The sequence below is a fragment of the Barbatula barbatula genome (genome assembly GCF_947034865.1).
Source record: "Barbatula barbatula genome assembly, chromosome: 4".
Lineage (NCBI taxonomy): Eukaryota > Metazoa > Chordata > Actinopteri > Cypriniformes > Nemacheilidae > Barbatula > Barbatula barbatula.
This window is the reverse complement of record NC_136768.1, coordinates 9,442,607-9,467,549: the sequence shown is the minus strand read 5'-3', so window position 1 is coordinate 9,467,549 and position 24,943 is coordinate 9,442,607. Positions and strand designations below refer to the sequence as shown.

The following is a 24,943-nucleotide window of genomic DNA, read 5'->3' as shown; positions in this document are numbered from 1 at the left end:
TCAAACAGGCTATTTCAGGGACATTTGGGTGGACTTGAAATGGTCATCATCAGAACAGTTTTAGCCCAGACATACCTTTGTGTGTCTTCTAATTTGGTCTTGAAATGTTTCTAAGCCCTGCGATTTGCAGACGTATGACATCATTGATAAATACGCAAACACAAATGTATCTGTGGAGTATAAACAGTCATGATTTAGGGCCGACCGGGTTATAATTACAGTGTTCAGATGAAAACTTTGAGGGTCTGACAAGGTTCCCTTTTGGAACATTCCCCCCCTGTGGAAAAAAAGCTGTGCATTTTAATAACGCCTCACCTCATGCAATCTGTGTCCTGCATGCATAAAAAGTCCTTTCAGAAGCGGCAGATCACATCTTTCCAATTCTGCTTATTCAAATTTAAGTTTAAGGATAAAAAAAGACAGATTATAATACTATCCGACTGAATTAGTCTGACTCGAGCTGAATCTGTTGGCTTCCATAAAAGATCTAACTAACATGAGTGATTATTTTTATCACCATAACCCTATTACATCACAACGTTCCCGTGAAACAAGCTCTTTTCAATTACACATCTGATCTAGAGTTTCGTGTTAAGCAAAACAAAGACAACTGTGTAGTTTTGTGTGCGCTTACCTGTGTGTTAAAGGCCCCTGAAGACTCATATCAACTGTCATTTTACAATCTCCACTGGCTTAAAGTCAAACCAACCCTTGTTTCCTGACCTGACCGTAACATTGTACTCTGTGTGAGGGTGTGTGTATGGAATAGACATCGAACTACAATAATGTATTCAGCCACACGTCATACCACAAACAACTAAAAGTCCTTTATTTTCAACGAGGGCTGGTGATTTGAGGCTATATGAGTGACAGCAACTGTTGACATCATATGATCATCTTTCAATTTGCACAAATGAGCAGTGACCTTATGCACCAATGCAGTAACTTGTTGGTGTGGGAAGGATGAAAGTGGAAAGGTATGTTATTCTCTATCCTTCTTTATGACTTTTCTTTGCTCGTGTGCTGAAATACTGTATAATGGTGATCATATACAAAAAAATGTGTCTGAAAAACCTGGAGAATGGCCAATGGCTGACATTATGCCAATTTATTACACGTGAATGTAATTAAAACAAAACAAAATAAATAATAAAATGAAATACAATTAAATAACATAAAACAATAAAAAACGTAAAAATAATAAAGTAAAATAGCATATAATAAAATAAACAAACGTGGCACAAAACAGCCAGTTTAATACATTTTGAACAAAACTATTGCTTTTTCTCTCCAGTCATGTGTTGTCTTAGAAAACAGTTAGTTGAATTTTACCCATCAGGGTGTCACTAAAGCAAGAACTAGAAGAACTATACCACACATACTGTAGTGTCCAGCACATATCTCACATAGCTTGGCCAGTGGCTGCGTGAAACGCTTTGCCAGCATGGTGGTTCCCACCAGTAAGACGAGGCAAATGCTTCCAGGGCCAGACAACTGCAACCAAAGCTTAGAATGCCAACAACTAATGGATACCACAGCCAACTTTGTAGTTTATGGGTTCATCCATAACCTTCAACAACTGTTCACCCCATATCAGACAGAACCCTCACCCCAAAACATCCCGACAACCAAAAAACAGACCCTATAAGCATAAATGATGTGCCGCCCATGTCCGTCTCAACAGCACTAAACACCAGTAGACCAGCTTTCTTGGAGGTCTGCAGACAGTTCAAGCGTCAGAAGAGAACGAGAGCAAGCAGATACAGTAGAAGACTCTACCTTGTGTTTTTCTTCTGAGGAGCTGCTATTCCACTGTGACCTGGTGGACTTGTGTATCGTGCGGTGAGACTGTAAAGAGGCATAGCAGAAATTGAGAGAGAACAAGGGGGAGAGGGAGGGAGAGAAAGGAACGAGGTTAATGACTGGATTGAATTCTTTCAAACTGTGGCATCTTTCTCTCTAATGCAATAAGGGAATCAGCGAGGAACCAGCGTTGGCAGGGTCGGGCACACACGTGCAAACACAAACAACATAGCCTCTGTGTGTGTGGTCAACATGATAGGTCACTCACAGCTCAGTTAAGTGCTATTCTATCAACTGTCCTGATGTTCTAGTAACTGCACAGGCTTAAGGACAAATCACACAATCCCCTGACCAAAAAACACTGAATAGTATGGGTGTTTCACTGTAGAATGACCATCAGAAAGAAAGAGATGAAAAGTTAGCGGTGACATGTTCAAACTCAAAACTAACCCACACTGACGCAAAAGCTCAGATTATAATGTATGTATTAAATGTAATGAATGAATACAAATAAGCTACATAATAAAATAATTAGAACCGCTATAGAATTGTGTTGGTCTCCCATATTTAAGGGTTTCGTTTTACACATTATATATACATTTCTAAAGTGCTCTGTATAAAAAACTCTTTCTTCTCATTATATGAAATTCCAGTAAAGTGTTGCCCATTTCTGTATAGGAAGAGTAAATCAAAAATATGTTTTTTTAACTTAGTTAGTCTTTTTAGTCATTAGGGCTATAAATATGAAATAATATAATTTAAGAGTAATATTAAGCCAATGGCTGGATTTACGTTCTTGTAATCATATTTGCATTATTTAAACTGCAATAAATTTCATGCCCACAATTTATAGATGTTTTGGTAAAAGTACTAATAAGGTTTGTGAACAAATTCATTTAAGGTCAGAGAAGACCATTGGTTGAGGCTGAGATGAATGAGCACAATATGTCAAATCGAATTTATAATGGATCGAGGCGCTGCTAGCAGGACCTCTACTTACACACACACACACACACACACACACACACATTAAAACACCCTAGGCAATAACACAAACACACACAAGCAGTTGTTGTCCATTGTAGGCCTCTGAGGTCTTTCCAGTAACTGACATCTGACTGACACCACCTTTGTTCGTTCTGAGTGTGTGTGTGTGTGTGTGTGTGTGTATGTTTGTGTATGTCGTGTCATGGAGGTAAATGTGTCTTGACAAGTTTTCTCATTTAGCGAGTTTGTGATGGAAGGTCACAAGCTGGAACAAGAGCGCGGAGGAGGTCTATGGATGGATGGAGCGTGAAGAAAGTAAAAGCGTGAAAGGCCTCTAAAAACAAGAAACGTCCTTGTGAACAGCACCTGGATGACAACACGTCATACTGGATTGAACCTTTCTGTGCTGTTTTAGCGAAGGTGCAATGTAGCTGTTACTGGGTCAAACTGACTTCACTGTACATGATAAATAACATCTCACAAGAAACACAGTTTGTGACTGACCATGTGAGAGAGACATGGTGACATGTTTGAATCATATCTTCAGAGGATGTCATAAAGCTATAGCTTGTAAAGTTTAGGTCCAGTTTTCAAAAGAGTGTATATGTTCAGAACAGAGAGGAGACCATCATCGCTTTAACAGGTTTCTGGAGTGAGTGCGTGACAAGGACCTGGCTTAAAGTTCCACACTCCTCCAAGTAAAACCCTGAAGAGCAACAAAGACTTCACCAGACTGAGAGAACGAGAGCAAGACAGCAGGTTAACCATTGTAACCATAGACAGCTCCAGAGAGACTCTAAGACTGTCCTCCTCTCTCTCTCTCATGAGAGAATGATCACATCCACATGATTAATGAGGCCCATTGTTTCTCCTTCGTGCTCAAGAAGGAACTCAACCAAGACTGGATGGTTTTGAACTAAAACACTTTTTAGGAAGTTTGGAAGTACTTGGTGAATCTGACAACCACAGAAATAAATCTGTTGCCACGGGCCATATATGGTGTAGGCACATTTAGACATCGCTTCACAGTGAGAAACCATACCAGCTGTGCTATAACCACAAAAAAATATTCATAATAATATGTTTGACTTTAAATAATATTAATATTAAAGGTTACTGAACATCATAACACATCATCGCTGAAAATGAATTCAAATGAATGAACAAAGGTGAAGGTTAATTTTTTCCGATGTTTCAAAACTGTTGAACATCTTCTTTTCCATTTTGTTTAGGTTGGAAAGATTTGCAATTCATGAAATAATGATGTTTAAAGTAACTAAACCAATTTTCCTATATTCATACAGTTGGTTAATCCTTTTTGTTATTAAGACCTTTTAGTGATAAACTGGTAATAGTTAATGTCAGGAATCACTACGTTTTTACAATGGCACTGGTAACCAAAGCTTTTTTCTACTTAGTAATACCTGCTTACACGTGTCTAAGACCGGTAAAAGAAAGATACAAAAAGTAGGAAACAACCAAGTGAGATCTGACCCAGAAAACAAACATTTCTTCGTCATTCTTTCTGACAAGCTCATCACCGCACTGTGACACATGACCAAAGCAGCTGAAATCTAAAAATAAATCCTTTGTATTTTTATATACAGTAAACATTCTTATCTGTCAAATGTTTCTTGACGGAAAAACATAGTCATCATCCTAGCAGAAAACACAATGAGAGAAGTTCGAACAAACCATATAGAGTCAAAACTTACCTCACAAAAGAGAAATATTTCATTTTCAAAGCGGAACGGATAACTTCCAAAAAAGGAACTGAACATCTATAACACTTCACACTGTCAACTAAGAATGATAATCCAATACACAAACATCTAAAACTGAAAATCTGCGCTAGCTTAACTACAAATAAACTACACAGCAAAGAAAACGACAGTCAAAATCCTCAGTCAAACCCTCCTGTGTAACTGACAGCAGACAGTGTGTGCAACGGTCAGTACGCACACACACAAACACACACACACACGCACACAGTTACTGTACCTATTGCTAGCAGGCTTTTTCCCATAGGACAGTGTGCTCTTCCTGTCCTGTGAGCTAGGGGCAGGCGGTCGTGAGCATGAGACCACTTTGTCAAACCGTTCAACTCGGGACATGGTGCGCTAAGAGGGAGGGATGACAACTTCACCCCCCATATCTTCCCCAGACCAAAAGGCACCGTAGTGTCCTGCCATTCCTCTCTGTCTCTCTCTTCCTCTCTCGCTCTCTCTAAGGCCTGGCAGTCACTCCAGCAGGTGTTTGCTATAGAAAGCCTGGATCTCTAAAACTGTAAATGGGAGCAGTGCCTATGGGTAAAACCGGCATGTGTGTGTGTTATTAAAAGCACACCCATCATTCCCAGGAATCTTAGACAGTGTTTTACTTTGGTATTTAGAAGTGTATAAGACTGCCCAGCTGACTGGGTATCGTAGCGTTAGGGGTTAAATGAAATGATCTATATAAATGACTGCATTGCTCATGACGTCATTACACTAAAGCTACCGCGCCGCCATGTTTGTATGCCAAACGCTCTATTAAATTAATATAATCAATTAATAAAGCATGTAAATGGTCTTCTTATTGCATATAGAGTGAGTGTGTTCATTTTCATTACAGTAGCGTAAATATCAGATCAGCAGACTAACAAGACACCTCAACATATGACAAACATGCTTATTCTGAAATCTAAATAGAAATAAATACAGGCTGTATATGTTCTGTCATGAAGCTTCATTTGTAAACATTTACACGTGTGTCATGACAACAGTGTGCAATACAATAAATTGATTTCTATACGGCGATATTCTTCCCAAAATAAACATAAACATTGAACAAAAAAACTGTAAGTCAATGGCGCTCTCTGTCAGTTGGGCATACCAAGATGGCGGCGCAATCTCTTCAGGTGGCTTCACCTCCAGCCGTTTGGTTTAGCGTTCTAGGCACAATTTATATAGATCAGTTGTTAAACGGCTCTTTCATTTTGGGCTCATATAATATTGTAAGGATGATAATTTAATATCAATCACGTGTTTGTCCGAATCAGTAGAAAGATTTAATCACAATCCATTTGCTTGGTTTCTATTAACTTTATATGCCATTGTGCTGGCCTGTCCAACGGGAGTGAAATAAAATTCCCCCCCGTGGATATATATTAAACATCAAATATGATCTGATTTGCTGTGCTGTGCTAATGTCACATTTTTGCTCCAAGCATGTTTCTGGCAATTTGTCGCATTACACCTGGTTAGCACATTTTACGGAAGACCATTTTAAGCATCATTGTATGCATGTAATGTATGCAAAATCATAGCGAAGGGATTAAACATAATGTGTTTATTGACCCACTATGCAAGACGATTCTGGCAGCGAAAAATGCTTTTTGAATTGAAAGTGCTTTAAAATCCCTGAGGAGTTTTTCAAGCATTTCTTGGCAAGAGAGCATAGTTGATGAATCGCTCGGACCCGTGTGTTGACACAGCACACACACAGCTATTCAGCGGCCCATTTTAACACCTGTAACCCAAAGCCCATAAACGTTTGAAGAAACACTTCCTTTAACCAGACTGTCTGAAGCTAGACAATAAACTGATTGCATTTACAACAGCATCCCTGGCCCAGTTCTGATTTCTGATGTCATATATTGTAAGTGGAATGCTAAACTTGTGTATGTGTGTGAGTGTCAGGCTGCCAGTCCAAGGCCCTCTGACCACCTGTCGCTGCTGGATCTGAGTTGAGAGAGCTCCCACGGCTTTACAGACCGAGGGCCAGCTGTTGTCTTTCACTCTCTTGCTCTTCTCCTCTCCTGTGTTCACGCTCAGCTCTTTCCTCTCTGTCATCCACCCAACAGCCTATGCTGACAGCGAGCGAGAACTCAGCATTACAAAACGCACACACGTGCTCTTTCTGCCTGTCCCACACACACAAACGCATTCTGGGTCAGGTAACCCAAGAAAGACTGTGTTATGCTACTCATGTGTGGCATCTCTGTGAAGCTGCTGCTAAGATTACTCATCTATTTACATCACACTGATGGCCTTCCCTTTTTAACCCATACATACAGTATACTCTGTGTACAATTCAAATTAAGTTCGGTTGTATCAAATTATTTAACAACAGTAGAATATATTAATATATTTACTAGTGATATCATCAAGATTAATTCATTGGTCAATAAAATGAATGTGTTTGAAAATAATACACATGTGTGTGACCTGTACATATACAGTACATACGTTTATTTATGAAATCTATATTAGTATTTATACATAATGAAAATTATATTACATATTAATATAATGTTTTTTAATATACTGTATATTTATGTGTAAATATTTGTATAAATATGTATATATATATGCAGCGTGCATTCATATACACATATAAATACACACCACACACATATTTTATATAAACAAAAACAAATACTTCTAATGTAGAGCTTTAATGTTTTATTATTAACAAAAGCTCATATAATGCCATGATTGCGAAATGAAACGAAACGAAACAAAATGTTTTTTGCCATGGAAGAAAAATCGATAACTTTGACTCACAATCTTGCATAATGTCTTTTTTGGCTATTGCTACAAATGTTCTCGTGATGCTTAAAGGGTTGGTTCACCAAAAATTCTGTCATCATTTAATCACCCTATTTGTAAAAATGTCTATAACCATACAGATCTCATCCCTTATTTACTGCCATAGCACATAAATACTATGGGAGTCAATGGGAAATGAGATCTGTTTGGTTACTGACATTCTTCCAAATATCTTACTTTGTGTTTGGCAGAACAAATAAATGTAGAAAGGCTTGGAACAATCTCAGGGTGAGACAGAACTTTCATTTTAGTATCTCTTTAAGATTTTGGGTCACAAATGACAAATGCCATACATTGACTAGAGTCTAATATATATCGACTTAAATGAAGTCTGTAAAACTACTGCTTAAATTGTCAGACTGACTGACCTGAACGCAACATTGTTCATATAAATGATTTTATAAACGATGCACACAGAAAATTGCTTGTGTTTCTTGAAGGAAACAGTAGCATGCGACATAAAAATGGTCTTTTAGTCATTCTTGATTCGCTTATATAACAAAACTATTCAATACATTTCTGTGTCAACAGAACTGCCGTACCTGGACTGCATGTCTTGTGTTTTATGCTGGCTCGCTGGCGCCGCCCCGGTGCTCTGATGAGTGACGTGCTGCTGAAGCTCCACTAATGACTGCAGATACTGCTGTTGGTGCTGCTGCTGCTGCTTGTAGCGGGACAGGATGAAGAACAGACCCAGAATGCTCTTCAGATTACCATTGCACACCTCTGAGGATGAAAAACAACTGATCAGGCACGATACAGTAATCCCTTAAAACGGTTTAGTCGAACGACATGGACGCACTGCTGTTGATGTTTTGCCACATCTGATCATCGACACTGCGTCACATGTGTGTCATGCTTCTTATTGTAGGGAAGTGCAAGTTGTGTTTATACTCATAGGTTGTGAATATGGGGCAAACAGATGCTTGTTCTGTTCTCTGAATGAGGAAGTAATGTAAAGTGTGTCAGAAGAGCGGCACACAATGATAATCGTCTGTCTGGAGAATCTCATTTTGACTGTCTGTCTGACTTGAAGGTCGGAAAAAGGCTTGAATTAGACGTTAAAGTTTGTAAACATCTGACTTTTAATTGTGGCTTTTTTCAGATGCTGAATCAATACGCGAGGCTTTGATGTAACATTTGATGTAGCAAATGAGAGCCGATAGGTTGCAGTTAGGGCCGCTCTTTAACTTTCTCTGAAATTGAAGTTGCACGGCTGAATAATAGCCAGTCCGGGGTAGCTAAGATCATTGATATAAAACATCGATGATGACGGCAGAGCCATAGATTGTCTGCGGTCTGCCTGCCAGCATGGCTTTCTTCCCTTAACCCATCTGTAAAATGGACCTCATTCATACACATTGCTAATGGTTGGTGCTGAAAGCAACTGAAGAATAGAGGTACTCGGCGCTGACGCAGCGCTAAAGAGAACATTGCGGTTTCTTTCCGACAGCGCTTGTTCCGACCGTCAGCATTGTTGGGGGTTATTAATCTTCCAAAGGTTCAATTTGGAAATGTGTACAGCTGTAATTTGAATTTTACATAACAAAACGCACGGATTGTATCTTCTCATACACATTTTCTGGATTGGGAGACAAAACCTGGCACGGGATTGTTTGGTGTGGTTGCACTTTAGGTCAATAGGGAACAAGGTTTATTTTGAAAGGTTTGTAGATATTTATGTTGGCTGGTTCATTTGTAAATGCTTTCGGTTTGCATTAAGGGAAGAAATTACTCTTTTTCACAGCTGCTACGAGCAAAAGCATATGGAGCACATTTGTATTTTAGCAAAGGTTTTAGCAAGGGATCTGCATAAGAGCTGAGTCAGATTAAGCGATTAATGCAGAATACTGATTTCCACCAATGTCAGCGCATTTAAATTTCTTTATTAAATTAAAAAATAACTACAGTTCTGTCACAATACTGTAGGCACTATAATTATTATAGTTACTATGCTAAAATTCTAATAAATTAAATGAAAGTTTAATCATTTAGTTTATGACTTTAAGGAATAGTTCACCCAAAAATTTAAATTCGGTCATCATTTACCCACCCCCTAAAAGTTTTGTTGTACTGCTGAACAGAAAAAAAAGATATTTAGAAGAATGTTTAAATGCAAACAGTTCTGGGGCACTGTTGACTTTTATAGTAGTAGGGAAAAACTGCTATGGTAGCCAATGGTGCCCCAGAACTCCTTAGTTCCCCATATTCTTCAAAATATCTCCATTTGTGTTTAACAGAACAAAAAATATTATAAAGTTTAAGAAGAAATTGGGGGTGCGTAAATGGTGACAGATTTTTATTTTTGGGTAAACTATCCCTTTAAGTTGCTGGTAGGAAAACCAAGATGCTAACTATTGTACAACTCTGCGTCAAGATGAAAATGTTCTGGTCACATTTACCTTCAAAATCAAGTTATGTATATTTTGTTTAAAGAAGACTTATTTAAGAGTCATTCAAATGACTACCATGATGTTTTTGATACAATGCATTCCCTTCTATATGAACCTAGCAAAACTTTTCACAAATAAATTTGATTTGCCACCTGATGACATGGAAGTAAAACTTGGCCATGTGGAAGTAAAAGTTGGTGTTAAATTTAGAGATTATTTTCATACAGAAGTTAAATCTGTAATCATTGGGCCTCGCTGTCTTTTCAGATACCTCACACACCAAAAAAGGTCAAAGACGTGTCTGTTGAGAGGGGTTCATTATGGGAAGTGACCAAAAGGAGGTGTGAATACATTATCTGAATCTATTTATAGTGATGTGACCTTGAGAACTTCCTTCTTCGTCCAGTGTCTCTCATTCTCTGACCACAATAACATGCTATGCAAATATTTATTGCTTGTTGTAGAATTGGGCCTGCACATTTACTCTCTTAAAGGAACAGTTCACCCCAAAATTTTAGATTTAGATATTTTTTCAAATATTTTTGTAATTTTATAAGACCAAACTGGTGTACGGCTCCAGAGAAATATATAGCAAACAAGTAGTGACTACATTTGAGTATTTTTTGTCATTTGGGGGGTCAATAATCTGAATATCCTATTTAGTTTTTATAATAAAGCACAAACAAATGTAGCATGGCCATTCTTCAAAACATCACCTTTATGTTTTACAGAAGAATTAAAATAAGGTTTGGATACAAATGAGATAAATACATTTTAATGATAGAGCTTTATTTTGGGGTGAACTTTAACAATGTTGTTAAGAAGTGAAAAGTCATCATTCAGTTTTTATACTAAAATGAAGATCTTGGGCTTAACATATTAATGACTTTCTCTCAATTCTACATCCTAATAACTTCATAAAGGTCATTCATCTCTTTATGACCTGTGTGGAGTTTTATTTGAGCGAATAGGTTCAACAGCTCACAGTGGCTACTCAGTTACGCCCAGCTAGCATGGACATCAAGTGCGTGAGTATCTCCATTAAAGTTTTTGTTAGTTTTCATGATGGGTTTCACAGTCAGGTCAACAGTCAAGACCCTAAGTAAAGACTTTAAAAGATGACCTGCTCTGTAATAAACTGGACCTTTTCACAAGATCTTCACAGCCACCGAGATCAAAGCTAAAGGTGCTTAGAGGTCACAGTGCGCCTTCTACTTAGAAGCACTCCAAACTGACATCGTGCTGGGTTTGTGATACCCTGCACACCCAGAGCACAATATCACGGCCACCACAGCAGGAAAAAGGATATTGAGACTTATCTGGAGAATTACAGCTACGTTTGGCAAGAGTCAGGAGGTGAAGTGGTGTTAAAAACATTGTTGGTTCGCAACTACTGTGCAGTTTGCATTTGGGGGTTGTTTTAACAAGAAAGTCCTGTTAAGAGTCCTAAACTGGCAACCAAGAAACACTTTCTTAAGAGGATAAGAGTCTCAGATGTTTCTATCAAAAGGTCCTTTGAAGGCAACTTACAAAAAGTATAGGGTTATAAAATGCACGTGGATAGCATTGCTCAAAGAACTTGATATGTTTGAGCTTATAATGGATCTTTGCATTTTGATTGCATACTTGGTGTTTAAACATATCTGAGCAAATTGAGCCTCTATTTCCTTTCTACTCAGTTGTAGCGCTGTCAAGGAGAATAACCGAGATAATAGTGAGACCTATTGTTGCTGTGCTCATTCTTTGCTTTGGGTTCTTTTAAACAAGACAAAGTCAATAAATTCAACATTGACAGGGAATCAAAAGGATTCACATCTCCGTCTGAATCAGTATATTTGACATATTATCAGTGGGTTGATTTCCCGTAACAATGTAAATCTTAGAGATTATTGCATTCATTTTTCTTGGAGAAATCCAGCACATCAAACACTCACAAACGTTTTTCTATTAAGGCCCAGAGTCGCCATGCCTCATAAAATACTAAACACAAGCGTATGCTAAGCGTCAAACCCAAAAAGCTCAGAAACCCACAACTAATTCAATTAAGGCTACTACTCACAGCTTAAGGAAAGATTCTTAGCACACACACACCTTAAAAAGGGGGAAGAGTAGGCGACGAAAGCTCTGAGAAACAAGCTGGGAAACCCAATACTCGTTTTATTTATGGTCTCTTTGAAATAGCAGCACTGTGCAATCAAAGCTGCATTTAGCAGGACAGTGAATACAGTATCCAAGCTGCTGGCTGTGGGAGCTGCTTTTGGTTATGGTATCATTCAACACACTTAATGCACTTGAGCTCTTATTTATGCCAAAAGTGAAGTCAAGGACCTTTGTGGTTTGTCAATGCAGCAGTTCTGAGAAACTTCTGCCTGCAATACTTAAGGGTGAAGTGCGTAATTTCTGCACCATTACACAACAAGCGGGATGCCCAAAATAATGACTGTTTACAAACAGGTTTCACCACTTCAACCCCCCCATCTTTTATCTTTAGCCAAACAAGGTAGTCTCACATCGTTGGCTGAGATTGAAGTTGATATTTTGGGTCGTTCAAACAAATAGAAAACAAAAGTGTACAAAGGCGCTATTTACAAAACAAAACAAAACCGAACTGAAATAAAAATATATATACAAATCGAAACAAATCAAAACAAAGCAAATAAAAGCAAAAAAACAACAATAATAATAATAATACATTTGTTTGCTAGGATATGAATGTTTCTGACTGGTTATCTACTGTACACACAATAGCCAAAAGTCCCCCACAAACTTTCAGTCAACTTGTTTTCTCCATAGCTACAATTCTGGTTTTAGAATTCAAAGTTAAATTAATGTTTTCACTTGTTTCATCATCAACCAGGTACAAAAAGTGCAAGGATGAGTTAAATGCTAAAATTAAAAAAACTGGCTTAGTGGCATTAAAAAAGCACGGGCAATAATAATAGTGAATGTTGTCTGTAATACTGTAATACAAAAACTGTAGCACAACTGTTTCCTTATAGCTGTAAAGTATGTTTGGGTTTCAAGAAATAGTAGATAGACGGATCTTACCTTCAGCGGATAGCCCTTGGACACTGACTCCTTTGGCCCCTAAGAAATTCAGACAAGCCTCCACATTCTCAATCTGAAATACAAAAACAAAGAGATCAGCTACTGTATACAGCTATACAGAGTATAACTCACCAGCACATGGTCATGACACGGAGGATGATTGAACCTCACATGCATTCCTGCCAGTATTCAGAATTCAACAAAGCCTTTTGACGAGTCTGGTGGTTACATCCCATAAGGTCGCTTTCAGTGATATTGTATTGACGTGTAGGGCGGCTCAACTGCCGTCTGCGCGCCTGATGTGGGCATGCCAACGTTTTGTAGGGACGAGTCCACGGCTTAGTGCCCACAAAGGCCCTTTTGTCACCGGCAGTCAGACAGTGTCACAACCCCTGCATAACCTTTGTGTGCCGGACCCGGAGTGTGACATTACGACGGCAGTTTGTCACACCTACACACACGTGCTGACAGACGCTGAAAGCATGCGTGAGGCACAGGGTTGTGGGCCAATTGAGGGCTGTAATAATATAACACTCGGCTGCCTAAAAGTGCAGAAACAACCCCGGCGCCTCCACTGACAAACGCACGCAAGTGGTTCACAAAGGGGGCTTTGCCCATGTGATATGAATGGCTCACATTTTTATATTAGCATAGGGCAGATTGTTGGGGAATTCTTACAGCAGGGTCAGGGGTTGGTCAGTGGGCCAGACCGCATAATAATATGCGAAGAGGGCAGTATTATGTGTAGCTCATTGTGCTGTGTGTTGGGCCTGTGGAAGACAGTTGACTCAGCTCAGTCATGAGTCCCTGAAGAATTGCCCATGGGTACAATTAGATTAATACTGTCTATATTACACAGTCCCACAAGGCTACATCACTCATTTTTCTGTGAGCGACTGTAAACATCCCCAAGTGGATGATTTCACGCCATTTTGGAGAATTACAAGAAACTGTTTAAAAGTATTTATTTAGTCAGTAATATATTTTATAGAAATATTACGTTTTATAAAGTGGAAATGTATGATGGTTTAAATATGTGTTACAGTTATTTATTGGTAATACGGTACATTTTGTGAACTCTAATGAGAATACACAATTGATAATAATAACTACAGTACAAGACTTTCAAAGCATTTCACATTATAGCAATTTAAGAATTGTTGGAGAAAGGGCCAATTTAGAAACGCAACAACAACAATGAAATCATTTTTTGTGTGTGTTTTTTACAGACAATATATGTTTGTGATTTTAAGTAAGTACTTACAGAATCTTTTTCCCAGGTAAAAAAATATAAATGTATTCATTTATTGTTTTTTATTCCCCAGTGCCATTGTTTAGAATTTAGTTCAATGTTTAATTTGAAATTATCCCATTATTTTAATGTTATTTGTATGTAAATATCCATATTTTAATGTTTTAAATATTGGACATGTCAGATTTATAGTTGACTTCTCTTCATTTACTTTTCTTCTTTTTATTTGTGCATAGATTTGTTTATAACGTTAAATTTAAGCATGCTGGATAGATCCATAATCAAACAAACAAATTCACTTAATGCAAATAATAAAAATCTCTGATCATATAGTTGTTCTGGCAACATCATTTAAAGATAACCAAGCCTTCATGAATGATAAGGTGACAACTGAGTGCTGAATGTGCAACCTTATCTGTTGCTTATAAAATTCTCTCATATACGGTACAGATGTACAGTATAACAAGAAAGATTGATGTAAAATTATAAAACGTATATAGTAAGTGAATTCTTAGTATATAAGCTACTGTATATAAGGGTACTGCATATCTAAAATATCATGGTCTCCATTAATGACTTTATTTACAATAATGCTGCAGTTCTACTTCATTCGAGTTGACTCCAGAATTCAGGGTCATCGCGGGTAACGTCTTAGTGTAGGAGTGAAACACAGTCTTATAGACAGAGAAACAACTCCATCCAGTCTCCTCTGACCTCAGTTAACCACAGTCATGGAATAGAGCCAGTTAGATCCCCACACATGCACACAAACATACAGGAGGCATCGCATAAGAATGAAGGAGCAATTGTTAATGCAACCCATAGCGACAGCATCTTGTTTCTCAGCGTCCATACATCTGCCCCGACGGGCTTAAAGGGCGTTTTTCATATGACACACATCCCACACACAGCTGCACATGACAAGAGTCTAAAGCACTTTAAAGGTTTGATTATCTCCTCTCATAAACTTATTTTAATGGCAACATTGTGCCGAACACGTGTGGAACACCAAAGACCACCAAAGACAGAGCTGGTTTCCATTGAAGTCTCATTAAGTCAATCAGGCATCCGTACGGCACCCGTACACATGGGCACCCGGCGACACGTCCAGACACAAAATTGAATCAGACATTCTCAACTCCGATGAAATGCCATTTACACCATCAACCACATAGTGTTACACTTTTAGGAGCGTTTATGATATTTGAAACTTTGTCTTAACAGTGGACTGCACATTTGTCCGTGAACTCTTTTGATTGACAGGTGTGGGAGATCCTAATCTGAAGATGCTTTATAAGGAAGCGGGGCTTGCACACACGCATGCCGCTCGGCAAGGAGATAACCGGGCTCGGGTGTGTGTTATGGTTTTAATCCCTTAAGTACCGTTGGAAATTCCATCTGCGTTCAACGTCGGTTTCGTCAGCCGATCACACTGTTTATTTTTAGTCTGTCTTTCAGTCTACAGCGATGTACACAACCATAAGCCGTGATTCTATACGCTGGTGAGCAAAACTCTCGGCAGCTTTAGACCGAACCGAGCAAAGCTGGAGGTTTTCTTAAACCATGTGGGATTTTAACAACTCTCCGGGAAAGTCAGATCATCTATTTTTCCGACATAAACTGACGTTTTCCCACACCAGATATGTCATTAAAAGCAATTAGGGAGGAGAATGTTTAGATGAGGTAAATTTTCGCAAAAAGATATTGAGAAATTTAAAGGCAAGGACTTTTAAGGGCCGTTTAAAAGAAATACATCAGTTTGCATTTCTTTCTTGAGCTGCGAGCTGTTAAAAGTGTACGGTTATTGCAAATCGCAATTGTGATAAATCTGATCATGTTTAATCCATGCAACACACTTAGCAGATAAAGCCTTTAATGCAGAGTAAATGTTTGCCCTTTGGTTCAGCTCTGTGGATCCAGATGCTCAAGGGCCCAACTAGTGGCATGCGGCCCGGCTCCAAACGTATCGGATATCTGCAGGCTAAGCTCGGGCTTTGGAAAGTGTTGCTCCAACACTACTGTTAAACACAAATGGTCTTTCACCTCAATTATATGGCTCTTATTGAAAATCACTCAGATAAATGCAGCATCTGCATTCTCTCTGGCACTTATGGTTTTTCAGAGAGACAGCTGCAGGCGTTTGGTGTGATTTCTAATAGTGCATTTTAATCAAGCTGTAAAACTGACATTATGGAAGGACAGAATAATACACACTTATTTTCTTATTTGTTAAATTTTGCATTTCATTTATAAAGGCAAGATTAAAGAGGCAGTCATCCCACAAGAACATTAAGCTTATCATTCTCTGCAGTCTTTAGTAGCATGAAACCTTTGTGGTGATAGCCAAAAAAATCATTAGGATATTACGTAAAGATCATGTTCCATGAAGATAACTTGTAAATTCACAGTGATATGCTGTGCTAAGAACATTTGGACAACTTGAAAGGTGATTTTCTCAATATTTAGATTATTTTGCACCCTCAGATCCAAATTTTCAAATAGATATATCTCGGCCAAATATTGTCATATCCCAATAAACCATACATCAATGGAAAGCTTATTTATTCAGCTTTCAGATGATGTAAAAATCTAATTTTCGAAAATTGACCCTTAAGACTGGTTTTGTTGTCCTGGGTCACTTATTTTTTTTTTGTTGTATTTTAAATTCATTTAAAAAATATGACTGTATGGTTTACATTTTAAGACAACTGGGTATTCCACAAAAAAAAAAATTCACACTAAGCATAGTATGTACTGTATGCTGTCATGAACTGTGACAGAGAACCCAAGTGCAGGCAGACACGGGAATGAAGGGGTTAAACAGGTTTTAATAAATAAACACAAAGCAAACACCCGCGATGGGGGGAAAACACTGACAAACTAAAATCCAACACTGAAAACAAATACTTCCCACATGGGGGGCAAAAACAAACTATTAGAAAAACAAACTACTAGAAATACAAACAAGGAACTTGAACTAAACATACACGATACAGAAACCAGGAACTTGAACTACACACACTAGCAGGGACCATGTACAGGGATTACAAGTATACAGGTACAATCAACCAGCCCAAGACAATGGACAAGAGGGTATTATATAGGGAGACTAACAAAGGAGATAACGATGGGCAGGAGTGGGTAATGCGACACAGGAGGAAAGCTATACTAGGAACGAGAGGGGCGGGGCCAAATGACGAGACAGGAGAGAACGCATATTATGTCCTGATTGACAATAATATGTTTCTCTCCACATAAAACACGTGGGTCTGTCATGATTCTGCCCCTAGACCAGAAAATCAAGACAAGAGCAGGCAGAATCACGACAGAACCCCCCCCCTTAATGAACGCCCCCTGGCGTTCACCAAGGGAGCAGACTAACGAGACAAGACCGACTGGGAAACAGACAACATCCAACAAAACATGGTAAACACAATTAGGGGCATACAAGAATACATGATAAAAGGGTTAGGGTGACATACTAAAAATAACAAACAAGGGAGGGGGGGGGAGGGGGAACAACAAAGTTCATGGGGGGAACACATGAGTCCATGGGGGGAAGTCCAAAGGGGTTGGGATAAGGGGGAACAGTTTTTGTCCCTGGCGCTCGGAAGCGCGGAGTCCCAGGGGACTTAGGGGACACCCTGGGGGGCGGCGCTCGAGAGCGCGAAGTCCCAGGGGCTCTAGGAGTCCCCGGCTGAGGAACATGGCTTGAGGCCGGCTGGAAGGCCGGCTGAGGAACAGGGCTTGAGGCCGGCTGGAAGGCCGGCTGAGGAACAGGGCTTGAGGCCGGCTGGAAGGCCGGCTGAGGAACAGGGCTTGAGGCCGGCTGGAAGGCCGGCTGAGGAACAGGGCTTGAGGCCGGCTGGAAGGCCGGCTGAGGAACAGGGCTTGAGGCCGGCTGGAAGGCCGGCTGAGGAACAGGGCTTGAGGCCGGCAGGAAGGCCGGCTGAGGAACAGGGCTTGAGGCCGGCTGGAAGGCCGGCTGAGGAACAGGACTTGAGGCCGGCTGGAAGGCCGGCTGAGGAACAGGACTGACCGGACTTGGGACCACCGGACTTGACGGGACCACCGGACTTGACGGGACCACCGGACTTGACGGGACCACCGGACTTGACGGGACCACCGGACTTGACGGGACCACCGGACTTGACGGGACCACCGGACTTGACGGGACCACCGGACTTGACGGGACCACCGGACTTGACGGGACCACCGGACTTGACGGGACCACCGGACTTGACGGGACCACCGGACTTGGGACCGCCCTCCGTTGCCTCTTCTTCTTCAGCCGAGCCACCCGTCTGGTGGTCGGCTGTAGGAAGGAGGTGAAAGGCGTGGCTGTCTCCGGGTTGGAGGCCTCTGACGAGGACCCCCAGGACTCTCGCCTACCCCTCTTGCCACCAAGGCTGACTGCGGGTGGGGAGACTGTAGGAGGTGGTGCGGTGGATGAGGTGGAGGTTGCAGAGTGTGAGGAGAGGCCCACAACCCCGATTTGCATGGTACGACCCTCGGGGATGGCGGCCAGCGGGGGGGAAAGACTGGGTTGAGCTGAGACACTGGGCTCCGGCCGATTCATGGCATACCTGATCAGGTCAGTGAAGCCCAGCGGTCTCAGCATCTGCATCTCCCACCCCGCTAGAGGTTGGTTGAGGCCGCCATTGAACAGGACCATCTGTTCCTGCTCACTGTGGACCATCTCCCCTGCCACCTCAAAAAAACGGTCCGCAAACTCCAACACATCTGAATGGCCCTGGCGTAGACGGAGTAGGCGATGAGCCTGGGTCGCTCGCCTTGCCTCCATCTTGCCTGCTGGGTTCTGTAATGGCTGGTTGATTCTGTCATGAACTGTGACAGAGAACCCAAGTGCAGGCAGACACGGGAATGAAGGGGTTAAACAGGTTTTAATAAATAAACACAAAGCAAACACCCGCGATGGGGGGAAAACACTGACAAACTAAAATCCAACACTGAAAACAAATACTTCCCACATGGGGGGCAAAAACAAACTATTAGAAAAACAAACTACTAGAAATACAAACAAGGAACTTGAACTAAACATACACGATACAGAAACCAGGAACTTGAACTACACACACTAGCAGGGACCATGTACAGGGATTACAAGTATACAGGTACAATCAACCAGCCCAAGACAATGGACAAGAGGGTATTATATAGGGAGACTAACAAAGGAGATAACGATGGGCAGGAGTGGGTAATGCGACACAGGAGGAAAGCTATACTAGGAACGAGAGGGGCGGGGCCAAATGACGAGACAGGAGAGAACGCATATTATGTCCTGATTGACAATAATATGTTTCTCTCCACATAAAACACGTGGGTCTGTCATGATTCTGCCCCTAGACCAGAAAATCAAGACAAGAGCAGGCAGAATCACGACAGTATGCTGCACAACAAATATGTTATTGAAGACACAGGCATGAATCACAAGATAATTCTATGTACAAATGACATAAATTTGTGAATTCAAATTTCATATACACATTTATTTTCTAACATCTTTGAACAAAAGAAACTACTAGATCAAACTAAAGGCACTCAATGATGAAACCCACTGTAAAGGCAGTACTGTATTTATAACTTAAGTCAGTCTCATAAATGAGGCTTGTGACAGATTTCTTCTTTTTCCATATTACACATCAGGCTCTTTCCTATTTCCATCTGAAATAGGGTTTCTGCTGTGCATATTCCCCTCAACGTCTATTTTATGGTTTCATCCATGCAGATTTTCGCCTGTTTTCCTCAATAGTAACAGAGTTGCTGTGGGATTTCACAGGCTTACTCTCATAGTTTTCACTGTGTGGTATTAAGCTACTTATTATTGCTGAGCAGAATTTGAATGCACCATTGAAAAGCCTTCAGATGAGATGTAATCAGAGGTTTAGACTCTTTGATTTTCACTCTGGGAGAGCGGATATTTGGCGCTCCATTAAAATGTCTGTCAAATATGTTTGCCCACGATATAATGAACGAACATTTTCTTCACTCGTCTAACTACAGAAATGTCCTGGAAGACGTGATTACAACAGGACACGGAAATTAGATTTTCAAAGCACGTCAACCATGACAGCGAACAGGAAAGACGTCGGAACCCACCGACCTCAAGGTAATTTCCGAGGGCTTGGAAACCTAGACAATTACCCAAATGATTCCCTGCCAAAAACGATGTTGAAGATCCATCAATCCAAAATGAATCCTCCCAAAGAAGTCAAGGCACAATCGCAGTCCAGTGAGAGTAAACATATCTGACAGGAACCAATCAGAAGCATGTCTGATATGTCCACAAGCTGGGTGTAAGGTCAACACTAATGTCAAGCGAAACGTTACAAATCCAATGACAATGTCAAATGTCACTGCGAAGTTAAACATGTGCAAGCGGACAAGGTGAGAAATGTTGCATGATGTCACAAGGTGCACTCAATCAATAGCAAACTTCTCATCCGAAAAAGCAAATGCAAATAGAAGTAGGGAAAGTCTTAATATGCATCGACCAGTTTTACGTTAGGTAAGTGTCCACTAAAGGACTATATGACCACTAACAATTTATCAAAACAAAAGTCTCTTTCTAATATAATTTAACAGCTAAACACCCCACGATGTACTTTAGAAATCTCCATGAGTGACACAATGATTCTTCGGAATGCAAACCAACTAAACAAACTCAATCACATCCCAAAGTCCATCAGGGCAGAAAGCGCTCCCTAATGAACAGCTGGACGGATGGTGTATTAATCGGATGAGGTGAACGTGGGGTGCCATCAGAGGGACCGGCGTGGAGCATATCCCTCTGCTGTCAGTCTGTGCACAGCTAACAGATGGAACCCAGATGATGAATCCACTTTATAAGCCCTTACACACATTTAACTTCATTGGCCCTCCCACATGACCCTGAGAGATAGCCAAGGTGTCTACCTCTCCTGATGGCCACAAACCTGCAGGAGACACAGTATATGTATATAGACAGATGGAAAGCATCTCTGCCTGCTCTCTGGCTTCTTTTATGAAGTTCAAAAGGAATAACTCATTCGAAAAAGTGAACGTTTTGAAGGTTTTTTCCCAACCTCACACTGCCTGAGTTTCTTTTAGAGCTTTTTAGAGATAGATATGTTTCAAGGAAACCACCTTTTGTGTCAATGCTTGAAAACAAGTCCTTAACAACGTGATAAAGATTCAATCATTTTCTTTTTGGATTAAAAACGATTCTTTTAACTATAAAACAAGGTTTTCAATCCCTGGGGTTAGATGGTATATTCTGGAAATTATAGTCCAATCGGGTGCCGGCAACGTCTGTAGCATTTTGTAGTGCAATATGTTTTATTTATGACATTTTTAATTATATAGATTAGCATAACGTCACTGTAGATTCGTCTGAATGGGTCATTATGACACTGTTTGAATTTCTGTGGATTTGTTCAAAGCTGGAGGGCGCCTGGTTGCATTCAAATGGGCTTTCTGCAAGCTCAGTTCCTGTGGTTTGCCGTTTAAGAGGCGAGACAACGCTGTCACACCGAATTTGTCCCAACAATGGCTGATGAGAGTGGAAAGATGTGTGAACAGGGATTTGATGAGGCAACCATTGACCGCAAAACACTGGCTAAGAAGACGAGTGTGACGAGGAGGGCCGGACGAGAGCCGTGAGGGAAAGGCGCGAGGTCGGGCACGTGAGTCATAATGAGCGTCCCACCTGTCTCGCATCTCTCATGGAGGAGCTTCGGGAGCATAAAAGAACAAGCGGCAGGAGTGTATAACGAGAGAGGACCAGGCATGGACATTATGTTGTGCTTTATTATGTTAGTGTGGCATTTTATGTTCGTTTTATTGTTTGATTATTTAATTAAAAGCTTGTTTTACATTCGCCGGTTACCGCCTCCTTCCTTTTATGGATCTTTGTTACAACAAGGGACTCTAGTGACATCTTAATGTACAAAACAAACGCGAATATGAGCTGCATATTAAACCGAACAATTTTCCAATACGCTGCCTCCGATATTCATTGATCTTTAAAAATCTGTGTGAAAAAATCTGTGTACAACCCTTTGGGAGGTGTTAAAATGTTGGATATGCATGAATTTATTATCCTGTGTATAGGATATGGGGAACTTACATTCTTACATATACCCTTAAATAGCAGCAAAGGCTCATTTAGCTCGGAATTCCAGAACAATCTGAATGCATGCCTTTGGAATCATTGCAATTCCCTATGTGAAAACTGGAAACTACCTTCTTAAATTCCGAAACACTTCCAGTCCATATGACAAACGTGTCCAGGGTCAGCAAATAAACAGACAGGCAATATATCTGCTTCTCTACATGCCAATTGAATTAGGTCCCAAGAGACCAATCAGATCAATGAGAGAGAGTTTATTACGCAAGTAATTCAACAAGCATCCTCATATTTTGGGAAAGCCTCCTGAACAAATCAACATCAGCTTTTAACAGGTGCTATTGGTCATGGAGAGGATGCAAAAGTTGTAAAGTTTGATTGTTTCTCCGCCAAAGCACTACGAATGTATATCTAGTCCTAATCGATGTGGAACTTCTCGATTACGGTTATAGCCAAGTATTGCTCACTGGCAGATTGCCTACTTCCTGTGTAATGAGAGTAGATGTGATAAAAGCGTAACAGCTTAATATTAACTGCAACGCTGTAACAAATACAGGAAAGAGGGTACAATGGATTAGCTTCCTGACTTATTCCTGAACGTGTTTTGGTATCCTCTCTTAACACATATGCATAACCCAATGCACCCATACTCTGTTGGCTGTTCCTACCAAAACCCTTATATTTTGCATAGAAGTCAACTGCGAAAGGGTATTGCGGTAGGGAACGTTTTATGTGTATTTTGACGTCAGATTCCTCCCAAACCTCAACTTTGCGTAAATAGTTTCCCATAAACATCCTCCTTGTAGACACACTTCCCTACAGTAAAACCTTTACATATGTGTGCATACGCATGCTGGCAGCAGGTGCAAGATAGGCATTGAACGAAACAATGCAAACCTCTACACAAACTGAGGAGCACAAGATAAAATACTTAAGTATTTTGTGCATTCTCTGTGCTCTCTGACAAGCATACCTACATGGGAGCTGTTAGAAGCCCACAGTTACTATCCCAAGAATCTTTGCTGCACTTGTTGACATGCAAAGAATTATAGCCCTGTACCCGGCCAGTCCATTCAGCAGCAAAAAAGACCTGTGGGGCTTCTAAAGCTTTTACTGTAGTACAGTTTAGCTGGGTTTAATCACCACAGCGTGAAACAGCAAAATATAACGTTAAAACACGAATAATCCGATCACCCAGACAGGCTGTCTTGAGGTTAAGCTACTATTTACTGTGTCAACTAAATGTTGTTACCTGAAGACAAGGTACACAGGCTTTAACCCTCACAAAATTGAACATTTGGTTGGTGCCAAATGCTGGTAAAAATAGCAAGTATTCAAGCTGAATTAATTGACAGTTGGGTGGTAGTTTTATTGTCGATTGGAGAACATAATATGCAAATAATTGTTTGCTCAATAAAAATACATATTTCTAATAAAAACAATGCAAAAAAGTTTAAACAGAAAAAAACATTACAGCTAGTGAATTGGTCAAACTCAACCCAGCATAAATTGATAGAAAGAACAGGTGTCAATCTTGAACTCAAAAGACAAAGTTTGAAGGACAATGTTTTCTTTGAACTACAAACATCAAACTGATGAACCAATTCATTTTTAATATTCATATAGAATATTGTATATTACAAAAAAGAAAGCAAGACTGACACTTACCATTTGAGAGTGACTCTTGGGGCAACAGTTAATATCTTCTACCTTCTCATTAGCTGCAAAAGACAGATTGTTGGGTTAAACCTCTGCTCCACAAGCCCACAACAGCCTTTGACCTCTTACTTTACAAATACAGTATAATTCAGCCAGAGTGTGTGAATGTGTGCATTCTGGGAGAAAATGCAGAGAAATGAACGGCTGTTAATTCATCAGCTGTCGGTTGCGAGTTTCTGTTATAGGATCTCCCATTGTATGCCGGAGGTTCATAATAAAGTTTCAGGACGGCCCAGAGGAGGAGAAAACGGGGGAATAGAAAGACGGAAAATAAAAAAGACAGGCTCACACACATGCACAGGGCCTGATAAAGTGAACACATGGGAGACACATGCTTTAATAGTGCAGAAATAGAGCTTGATTCTAATGTTGCTGATTTTCAGAATCTAAGCATTTACAATTGAACGTGAATTTAATAACGTTCATTCATTTTATGAATCACTGTGACTACTGTAGTTAAATTATATGTTTTATATGTTTTACACAAATAATTTTACCACTTAAATGATCTAGAAAGGTTTATTAGAATGCATTAAATGCATTACTTTTGAGGAAGTGTGTATCACAGTGGTTGGTTTAGAGAGAGTTTATGTTTTTACCTATAATCTGGATGATTTCTGCCAGCAGAACTCCATCGGGTATGTCCTGAGTCAGGTCCTTAATAAGCCTCGGACAACCGGATTTGGCCAAGTAATGGTTCGCCCAATCAGTGTAGATCTACAGGGAACAAAAGAAACAAGACCAAGATAAGTCACTGAAATACAGAAGAATATAAAACGAAAACAGCTTCCAGGCAGACAATACAGATAGACTAATAAATATTTAAGCCTAAGAATTGCCTAAGAATGTCAGGTTTTGGGATGTCTGTGGACTGAATCAACTTTGTTTCCCAGTTTCATTACTGACCTAAAAACACAGGATAACAAACAGAGACAAAGAGGGAGAGACAAAGAAGGTAACCAAAGCACTTGGTGCATGTATGGAGCTTGATTGATTCAAAACTACCCATATAGCCTTGGCA

The 24,943-nt window shown here is 40.1% G+C and overlaps 1 protein-coding gene across 2 annotated transcripts in view; it reads right to left on the bottom strand.

Annotated features, from left to right (window-relative positions):
* nav3 (neuron navigator 3) overlaps positions 1–24,943 on the bottom strand; it is a 121,926-nt gene that overhangs the window by 59,636 nt on the left and 37,347 nt on the right. For both annotated transcript variants that reach the window (XM_079455013.1, XM_079455014.1), the window contains exons 2-6: positions 24,522–24,639; positions 23,872–23,924; positions 12,824–12,896; positions 7,925–8,108; positions 1,780–1,848 (exon numbers count right to left, since the gene is read on the bottom strand). In XM_079455013.1, the coding sequence (XP_079311139.1) occupies positions 1,780–1,848; positions 7,925–8,108; positions 12,824–12,896; positions 23,872–23,924; positions 24,522–24,639 (497 nt within the window). The remainder of the gene's footprint in view (positions 1–1,779; positions 1,849–7,924; positions 8,109–12,823; positions 12,897–23,871; positions 23,925–24,521; positions 24,640–24,943) is intronic.